Raw genomic sequence first — 10249 nt, forward strand, 5'->3', positions numbered from 1 at the left:
ATAAAGAATATTGTAGCAGTTTTTTGATGGTGGCAGCTTTGAGCTTTGCAAAATCCATGCTTCTGAATCTAAAAGACCCAAGTAGTCAAGTCACTGCCTCAGATTCAAGCAAAAAACACTAATAAGCATCCTGTGAATGTTTGCGTAGTATAGTAAAACGGTTAAGTACCTCCTAATAAAATGTCGGTAGAGCTTTTCATTCAGGTTTTAACTACTAAACTGTGATATCAAATCCGAATCATGGACTTTTTGTGTGACTTGTGCTTTATTTTCATTTTCCTCTTTAGAAACCACTGTTTGTGAGTGATAGGTGATGAGAAAGTACCAGTAGTTGAATAGTTACTGTATGTGCATTTTAATTTCGTGTCGCTACAGTCAACAGGTAAAACACTTGTGATTTTGCACTTCCTGTCATCAAATGTAAGCAGTAACCATGTAAAATTTGTGAAACACTGAGGTCAAGTATTTGATCTATACACTGGCCTACTTTCTGCAAAATAAACACAAACAAGATATGACCAGTAAATACAAGGCCTTAAAAGTGCTGACTAGAAGAATCCTATATATAAAACCTAAATTTACCCACATGTGTCCTGTGTGACACCCCAAGAAAGAGGAAGTTTACATGAAATGTGAAACTTTTCACACTTTGGCGCAATGTCTGTGTTGGTGTTAAACGCTACCATGTTTTATTGTTTTAATTTATTTTTTTAATTTTGTGTTTCTGAATGTGATTTTCATTTTATAGGCAATGTCTGTTACTGTGGGTTCCAGTTGGTTGTAGTACAGCAATAGTCCATTCCTAATCTAGATGAACTCCCGTCTTTAACTTTCTTTCTGTCTGCACTGACCTTTGACCTCTGTGAAACCAGTAGCTTGTTCAATGAGACCACCTTGTGACAACTCATTAAACTTTATTTTATACTTTGGATGGAATTGGGGTTTTTTTAAACACTGCTTTTATCTCGTTCTGCTATTTTTGATCACTTTTAAGACCCTATTTCACTGGTTTGTAACTGCTGGCTAACAGCATTAATTCAGTTTATTTATATAGAGCGCCAAGTCACAACTGAAGTCATCTCAGGGCACTGAACAGAAACATTTATGTATATGAAAAGTAAGTTCATAACATTATTTATCTGAGGAGCAGACTGCTTTGAGTTTAACTTCATCACAGAACTCTCATCTTGAGCGAGCACGAAGGCGACAGTGGAAAGGAAAAACTCTCTCATGAGGAAGCAGCATTTAGCAGAACCAGGCTCAGGACAAGCGGTCATCTGCTTCGACCGGCTGGGTTTGAGAGGAACAGATACACAATGGCAGGTCAAGAATTACATGTTAAGATAGAAATAGTATCAAATGAAAACTTCATTTGTAACAATTCATGATAAGAAATGTGGTTAATTTGACCTCTAGTAGTCTACGCCAACCCTAACTAGGATTTATCAAAAAGGAAAGTCTTAAGTCCAGTCTTAAAACTGGACAATGTGTCAGCCTCACAGACAGAAACTGGAAGTTGGTTCCACTAAAGAGGAGACTGTTAACTGAAAGATCTTCCTCCCATTCAGCTTTAGGAAACTCTAGGAACTGCAAGTAAGCCTGCAGTCTGAGAGCAAAGTGCTCTGTTAGGAAAATATGGGACAATAAGATCTGTAATATAAGATGGAGCTAGGATGTTGAGGGCTTTGTAGGCTAGAAGTAGGATTTTGAATTCAATTCTGAATTTGACAAACATTAGCGAAGGAAGTCTCATAATTTTCTCTAAACATTGTAGAGCTGTTCTTGATTTACTAATTTTGAGGCTTAAAGTTCTAACGTTTTCACAAATACAAATTTTCTTGCAAAATAATCACAGAGGGATCTCGAGTGTTACGAACGTGTTTCAAAAGCACTCGATGTGTAATTTTCTACTCCAATGGGATTTCTCCCATCAGAAAACATGAATGTGTAGGTCTCAAATCCACAATGTAGATACTGTACATATTTATTGATCCAAATCTGCCTATTTTCATTTCAAAAGTGTACACTGGTAGTATCCTGATTCATGCTCAATAATCCAGGTAGAACAATCCAACAAAGTTAAGTCAGGTTCTCTGGACCGTTTCTTTTTGTTAAAAGATTTTAACTTTCATCCAAAACACATGATCAGTCGGAGGAGTTGCAACAAACTCAGTCTTATAAATAGCACCTTCTCATCTAACAAAGCAAATGAATTTAGGCTGTGACTTAAAAAACGGTTCACTAGCCACTTTATTGCAAACACTCAGAATGTAGTGAAACTGCAACAAGGAGTTTGCCCCGTTTTGGAGTCACCAACTAGTCTCCAAAAGTGGCAGCACCTTAAAGTGTATGTCACTATCATCTTAAGCTGCCAGGGGAGTTCAGAACAATAAGATGCTTTGCAGTCCTTTGCTCTGTCAATGCTGTGTGCATTGATATTGTGACATCTATACATAAAGCTCCACTTACACGCAAAGTTATGATCCATGTGTCCAGTTAAATTAGTTTTTAAAAGCCGAGAATTTCTGCAAGATACGCCCATGTGACTTCAGAGCATCAGCGTTTCTAAAAGGTCTAAAGAAGAAAAAGCCACTTTCCAAGATGCAAAGAACAGGCACAAAAATAGAAGACAAAACTCATTTAGAAAGCAAGTGTGAAGTTCTGCTTTTTGGAACAAACCTGTAAAAAAAAACGTAAGAGTGTGAGAGAATAATGAAATGAAGTCAGCCAACTGTGTGAACCTCTGTGAAGCAATCTTCACGTTTCCTCTGTTCCGCAGCTGCAAACCTCAAACCATGCACATGAAGCATTGCACTAAGGGTCTTAATTAGGTAACGTTGAATAGAAAAAATGTCTTCTGACCACAGATTAAGATCTCTGGTCACTTTTTAACTATCACTTCCTGCTAAAAGGCTACTGAACGTGACCTGAAATTGATACTACAGCACCAAAGACAACACCCTCTTTTTATGTGTTTCACCGCATACAGTGAGAAAATTCTTCTATAAATGTAAACTTATTGTGAGAGCGAAAGTGTACAGTGTAAAGTTACAGTACCAATTCGGTCTCTCTTTGTTGTAAGGTCAGCCTGACCAGTGATGTGAATGTGCCCAAGTAGGTTCAAAGGCAATGCACAGCCTTTGAGCTTGGTGTGTTTTGTTAGCACCAAAAATTGGAGCTGCAGGTGCACCGGCTGCGCTGGTCCAAAGAGAAGTTGTCCAAGATCAAAGCCAACCTGGACCCTGCATGTAAGCATTGTAAACAAACTCCAGCTACACTACTGCATACATTCTGGACCTGTCCCAAACTACAGACCTTGTGGCAATCTATTTTTGACACCTTCTCTTTGATATGTAGGAGACTTCTACACCCATCACCATTCATTGCACTGTTTGGGGCGGTCCCTGTGGATACGTCCTTCAGCAAGTACGAGAAGGATGTGATTGCTTTTGGCTCTCTTCTTGCCAGAAGACTTGTCTTTTGCAACTGGAAAGACCCACACAACCCAGCATATGTTCAGTGGGGAAGTGATGTATCATATGAATCTAGAAGAAAAAAAAATCAGATATACCCTGAAGGATTCTGTTAAAAGATTTTGGGACACTTGGCTGCCTTTTATGTTGTATGTGGAAATCTTGTCAATGCATGTTTAGTTGATTTGTGCGTATGACTGATCTGGTGTGGGCGAGGAGGGGTGGGAGGGTTTTTTGTTCTGTGTTCTCCTTTTTGTTTCTACGTTCAAAATAAATAAGAAGACTGTTTTAAAAAATTGGAGCTGCAATGTTATATTTTGCCTTAAAACGTATTAAAATCTGATGAAGGCCATTAAAGAAACATATTTATTTATGTATTTATTTGATTCATTGATAGAAAAATACTCAGCTTTGACTTGGAGAACTCCATCTCCTTCTACATCTACAGCTTATATGTGGTCAGGTTGTGGAGGCAACAAGTCCTGGACATTCCTCTCTCCATCTGCACTTTCCAGCTCGGCCTGAGGGACCCCAAGTCGTTCCCAGGAAAGAGAAGATCCCACTAGTGAGTTATGAATCTTTCCCAGGATCTCTTAGTGGAAAACCTCCAAAGAGAAGTGTCCATCCAGGAGGTATAATCAGACGCCCAAACCACCGCAACTGACTCATTTCAATGAAAAGGAGCAGCATTACTACTCTGAGCTCCCCCCGGGTGACGGAGCTCCTCACCCGCCTGAGCCAGGCCACCGTACGAAGGAAGCTCATTGCAGTCACTTGTATCAGAGCTCTTGTTCTTTCAGTCATGCTCCAAACCTCATGACCATAGCTAAAAGTTGGAACATTGACAAACCAGTAAATTGAGAGCTCGAGAAACGTCTTAACTTTGAGAGTTGATTTTTTTTTTTTTTTTAAAAACAACCCTCAGCTAGTTGTGTTGTTTTGGATCAGCTATAGACATCATAACTGTATGGAAACTCTAGTTAGCTAACCTTTAGTGAGTCTATGATCTTATTATGATCTAAATACAAGTGTGCACCTGCGCTGCTAGCTTGAACTGATTGAAATCTTGCCTTGGAAGGGAAATTTAAAATGTGTATTCCTTTTTTCTATAAACACCTGTGCATTTACTTGTCTGTGCTTTACACCCCCACTGCAGTCTGTCTTTCATCTGCGTTCACACACACTCCTCTTCAGCCTCCACCTACCTCGAAAGGTTTCGGTAAGTTTTTCTTCACCACATTTCATGCATCACTCCCCTTTGCTCCTCTTCTCTTGCACTCCTCCGCTCACATACTGTGGTGTTGTTCGAACACACCCTGAGTGACATGTGAAGCAGCGTCTTACCGGTCTTCTCTTTGACACCGCAAACTGCAGGGGTACCTTCGTCTAACAACTTTGGTAAGTTTGTTCCAACCGCTCATTAGTTGGCAGATGTATCTAAGTGTCTTTTTTCCTGCTATTGTGCACTTAGCAATTGATTTTAAGAACTTTAGTTAGGTTTATAAGCAAAATAGAATTATAGTCCCTATTCTGCTGATAATATTTTACACCATAATAAGTTGCTCCTATTCATCCACGTTAAACGGACTTTAAAGTTTGTACTTTTGTGTTTGTTGCATCTCATTTTGATGCGTTACAACAACAAAAAAAACAAGGTTTCCTGTCATGAGAGGCTGACTGAAGTTTTTCATTTATCATTTGCGACAGGAAACCAACAACGCTGCGAGCGGTCTGCTTAGCTTCCTGTCATTCAAGCTAACAAATTTAGTACAGGCAATACAGACATTTTAGGTATGTGTATTACTTTTATCTGCCACTGCTTTTCCTAAAACAATCAGATTTGCTGACACTGCCAAATACATTTTAACCTTATCCCTTTTTTTGTATTTGTTGTGTTTAAATAATAATCACAAAGGCAATATAGCTGCATGCATCAATGTTAAATAACTCCTTACTTTCCTGCCTTTTTTTTTTTTTTTTTGGTTCTAGGTTGTGAATGTGAAAACGTCAATGGGTTTTCAGATGACAAGTTCCCAGCTTCTTTGATAGTACCAGGAGTTTAGGACTGCGATACCCTGCTCGCTGTTCAGGCACACAACCATTTGAATATTTTTGCGCTCGACAGGAAGTCTTCTGCAGAGGTGGAGTAGTTCGTAAAATCAGGTTAGACACAGTGTGGGGTTTGAAGCGGGAAAGCACTCGGAATGGTTTGTGTTGCAGGGAAGAATTCAGTTACCTCTGACTCACTGATTTTTTTTATTTATTTATTCTTTAGACATTAGACACTGTCTAAATTAATTAGAAATTGGTGCATATTTCTCTCTGCTGGAATTGTTGCAGCTCTTTTCAAAACTGCAGTCGCACCTGTTCTAAAAAACAACCTGATCCTGATAACTTCAACAATCTCTGCCCCATCTCTAGCCTTCCCTTCATCTCTAAAGTTCTTGATAAAACTGTCATCCCTCAACTCCATTCCAGCTGAACCAAAAACTGTCTTCATGAATAATTCCAGTCTGGTTTCTGCCCACATCATAGTACAGAATGTGCTCTCCTGAGAATCACCAATGCTTTTCTCATGGCAGCAGATTGTGATTTGCTTTCCCTCCTCATCCTCCTTGATCTGAGTGCTGCCTTTGATACCTTCACCCACTACACCCTTCTTCATAGACTTTCATCCATTGGCATCAACGACACACCCCTTGCTTGGTTTCAGTCATATCACTCTGGCCACACTCAGTTCACCCAACTCAAACTGTTCAGATCCCACTTCTCTTCCTTCGCTTCAGGTGTGCCCCAAGGTTTTATCCTGGGGCCACTTCTTTTCATTACTTGGCTTTTTCTGTTCTTCCTCTTCTATCCACTTTTCTTTTGTTCTCCTGAACACCATGGGAAACAGAGTTTTTCCTCACTCTGCTGCTCCCCAACTCTGGAATTCTTTTCCTCCAGACATCTGCAATACTGACTCTCTTCTGACCTTCAAATCACAACTCAATTCTCATCTGTTCAAGTTAACCTTTTCACTCTAATTTCTTAGTAATTTATGTTAGTTTTTACTTTTTATTATGTGCTTTTTATTGTGCTTTTCTTTTGCAATGTTTATAATTTCGTAAAGTGCCCTTGGGTGTCTTGAAAGGCGCAAAGAAATAAAAAGCCATAATGTTATTAAAAGCATTGATACAATTTATGTAAGCTAACTAAAGCGGTCACTCAGCTTACCTATAGGAAAAAAATATGTTTGAAAGTAACTAAATCTGCCAGATAAAAGCTCTAAAGCTAATATAATAATTAAAAAAAAAAGGTTATTTGCTATGGGCTTAAATTTGACGTTAGCAGCCTAGCACATTTTGCTAACTGTTTTTAACTAAGCTACGCTAACTGGAAACTTGTTTTAGCTCATCAGTCACCAGAGGAGAACTTTGAACAGGGTGGATTAAGGTGCAGTCTGCACCACTTCAGACATTTTTAAAAACTGGAATTTTTTTTTTTTTTTTTACTTTTAAAGTATGCATTTTGAAGAGCTCTGTTTCTCCATGTGGACAGGAGATATGGAAACTTTCGGAAACATTGACATAGGAGATTTCACTTAATCCTGATCCTGTTGCTGTCAAACTTTAGTCGTATGCTGAAGTGGGTGATATCTGACAGAAACATGTAAAGGAGTTATTATGAAAGAGTTTTGGGAGCATCTTTAGAATAACTAAGAATTATTTCTGTGTTTTCATATATCATTAATGTTAGAGGCTTTTGCCACCTAGTGGCATGGCATTGATATTTCAACGTTTTTGTTTGAATATGTTAAGGAAAAAATATACAGAGAAAAAATATTAGTTTAAAAATATATGTGCAGTAGTCAGCTAACATGTTTATGCTAGTCTCAATTATAATTAAAAAAATAATGGATAATCTTAGAAATCCACTGTTTTCCTCCAATTAAATTGGTGAAAATGTACTTTGTGTTAAGCTGATGTACAAAGTACATGCTAATAATGTCTCAAAGTTTGTTTTTGTTTTAAAAAGCTACTAGCTTTTTCTCCAATGATTAGGTTAGCAAAGCGACCCCTTTTAAGAATTAGCAACCTCCTTATAAATCCATAAAAAGGTCGATGAAAGGTTACTCACAGGAGACCCTTTTATCACTTTCATTGTCTGTCAGTGTTTGGACAAGTTCTCATATCTAGAGAACTGCCGATTATATGCATCCATAATTCTGTTTTATTTATCCAAAGTATTTAATACTGGGACCTTGTGTACATAATTTCGCTCCACCACATGTACCACATGAGGTGCGAATGACAATAAAGAAACTCTGACTCTGACTTAATAATTACCTCAATTTACACTCCTACAGAAATTAACAACTCATTTAGATCTCATTTTCCATGGCCATACTAACTCTAAACCTCTTCTCTCCTCAGGAATGGGCAACCAAACTGTGCTGATCCTCGCTTGCAGCTTAATATGCCTGTTATTGTTGCTACTTTTCCTGTACAAGAAGTTAAACAGGGAGGCAGATGGCGAATATACCATCCGACGCATAATCTACAAGGAAGGAGGAGTCAGGGACCAGGTGAGAGGAGCAGTAACGGCTGTGGAAACACGTCTTGGAATCCAGTTGTGGCCTCACAGCGATGAAGGAGAAGAGTTGCAGAGTATTGAAGAAGGACAGGCTACTGGTAGCCAACAGGGGGATGACTCGAATGGAGAAGATGACGAAGATGAGGATAATGAGGACCAGAGTGGCAGCAGTAAGGAAGAAGAGGACGACAATAAGTCATGTTCGGATAGCTCCGAAGCAGGGGAGCAGAACAGGCTAATGGGTGAACCAGATGAAAGTGATGAGATGGAGGAAAACATGGAGGAGAAGCAGGAGCAACAGGAAAAAGAGCAGGGTAAAGCAGAAATAAGTGGAATGAAGATAGACCTGAAGCAGTTTTCTGGGAGCGTCATCTGGTCTGACGAAGGAGGTGAGGGTCATAGCAGCGATGTGACTGCGCTGTAAGAACATGAGCAAAATCAGTGAAATACCAAAGGAAATGACATATGGAGACCAAAATTTTAAGTAATCCAAAATGGTTGATGAGATATGTTGATGTCAACACGAAAGGCAGGGTAAAAGTATTCAAGTCAGTGTTTAAAAACTAAACAAATCAGTGATGTGCTACCGATCCAGATGCTACTTGGTGTTGAAGAATCAGAAGAAAGCAAGTGACGGTTCAATGATACTGTTATAAATACGCATTTGAATGTATATGTAAAATTTCTGCTAATGTTGTAGATGGTGGCAAGATTTTTGTGTTGCTTAATGTTTAATCTTTTGTACTTAAAAAATAATAATAAAAATAAACAAATTTCATTGTACTGAACTGTATTTCTGTTGTTACTTGTGAAAATATGTAAAGCTAAATTACGAAGTGATTAAATGCATTGGACTTTATTATAGTATAAAAGTTACAAAATATGTAAAAGTGTGAAGAATGCATAAGTAGATTGCAAAAATGTATTAATAAATTAAACTGGACAACAATACACTGTATGAAAACAGTGGACTTAAATTACATTTTTACAGTCAGACACACTAACCCAATTAATATGTTAAGAAAGCCTGTTAATCTGCTATGAGTTCTATCTCTCAGGCCGAAAGCAATGTGTTCAACATATTGGCTTTTCTTCTAGTTATTTAACTGTCAATAATGGTGTACCACAAGGCTCAGTCTTAGGACACACTCGCTTTACAATCTATATAGGTCAGAACATTCCTGACGCATCCTTGCATTTCTATGCCGACAATACAGTTTATTGTTGAGCTAAAACAGTTGTCCAGCTTTAACAGTGTGCATTTGACATAATTCAGTCAGACTTGTTCTGTCTCAAATTGGTGCTAAATGCTGATAAAACCTAAGGATGTTGTTTTCAAACAGAAAGTTGGTACCGTACTAGCAGTACTTCCTCTTCTTATCTATGAATCTATCCTATGTCAAGTCTTATAAATACTTGGGAATCTTGGTCGATGCACGTCAGCCGCATGTCGTAAACTTAATAAAGAAACTGAAATTTAAATATATTTTTAAGAAATAGATCTATCTTAATTCTGAATGCTAGGAAACACCTATCTGCTACTTTCCTACCAGCCACTGATTATGGTAACATTATACATGAATGCCCCTGCCAGCACCTTGCAGATGTTGGACGCTGTCGACCACGGCATGCTAAGATTCATAACTGGTTGTAACTCTCCTACATGTTACGTCGTCAGTGCAGCTACAGCGTGTGAACCAAGACATCATTACCTGCAGTATCCCCTCAGTGTGAACTGTAATCAGTAAAAAGGCCTTTTCTTACTCCGCTCCTGCAACCTTGCAAAAAAACCTGAAGCTCTCGACTTTGATAAGGGATTTTAAGCAGATGTTAAGTTCAATGGAAAAATCACGACATGTTCCTGTTTTTAGTATTTTACCTTGTTTTATAATGTAGCTTGTTTTGATTTTGTTTTATATCACTACTTTTATTTTATATGCTTTGCCTTTACCTTATCTGTGGTTGGTCTCTCTTGAAAATGAGTCCTCGTGACTCAATGAGACTAATTAACCTGTATCAATAAATGTACTAAACCACATCACATTTATTTAAAGAGCACTGGATGAATGAATAAATGCATTGTATTTAGACTAAATACGCCACTGCTGTACAAATTATTTTAATACTACATATCTCTACGTATGAACCAATCAATGGGGATGTAGCTCAGTGGTAGAGCGCATGCTTCGCATGTATGAGGT

General features: G+C 38.3%; 2 protein-coding genes across 5 annotated transcripts in view; both read left to right on the forward strand.

Moving 5' to 3' along the window:
• gps2 (G protein pathway suppressor 2) overlaps window positions 1-10249 on the forward strand; it is an 831114-nt gene that overhangs the window by 198995 nt on the left and 621870 nt on the right. The window lies entirely within an intron of this gene.
• The window catches only part of LOC119414207 (E3 ubiquitin-protein ligase DTX4), a 24499-nt gene continuing 22140 nt past the window's right edge, over window positions 7891-10249 (forward strand). Inside the window, exon 1 of the mRNA XM_037681310.1 lies at window positions 7891-8437. Within this exon, the coding sequence (XP_037537238.1) occupies window positions 7891-8437 (547 nt within the window). The remainder of the gene's footprint in view (window positions 8438-10249) is intronic.

The sequence above is a fragment of the Nematolebias whitei genome, chromosome 1, assembly GCF_014905685.2.
Source record: "Nematolebias whitei isolate Nwh7 chromosome 1, NemWhi1, whole genome shotgun sequence".
Taxonomy (NCBI): domain Eukaryota; kingdom Metazoa; phylum Chordata; class Actinopteri; order Cyprinodontiformes; family Rivulidae; genus Nematolebias; species Nematolebias whitei.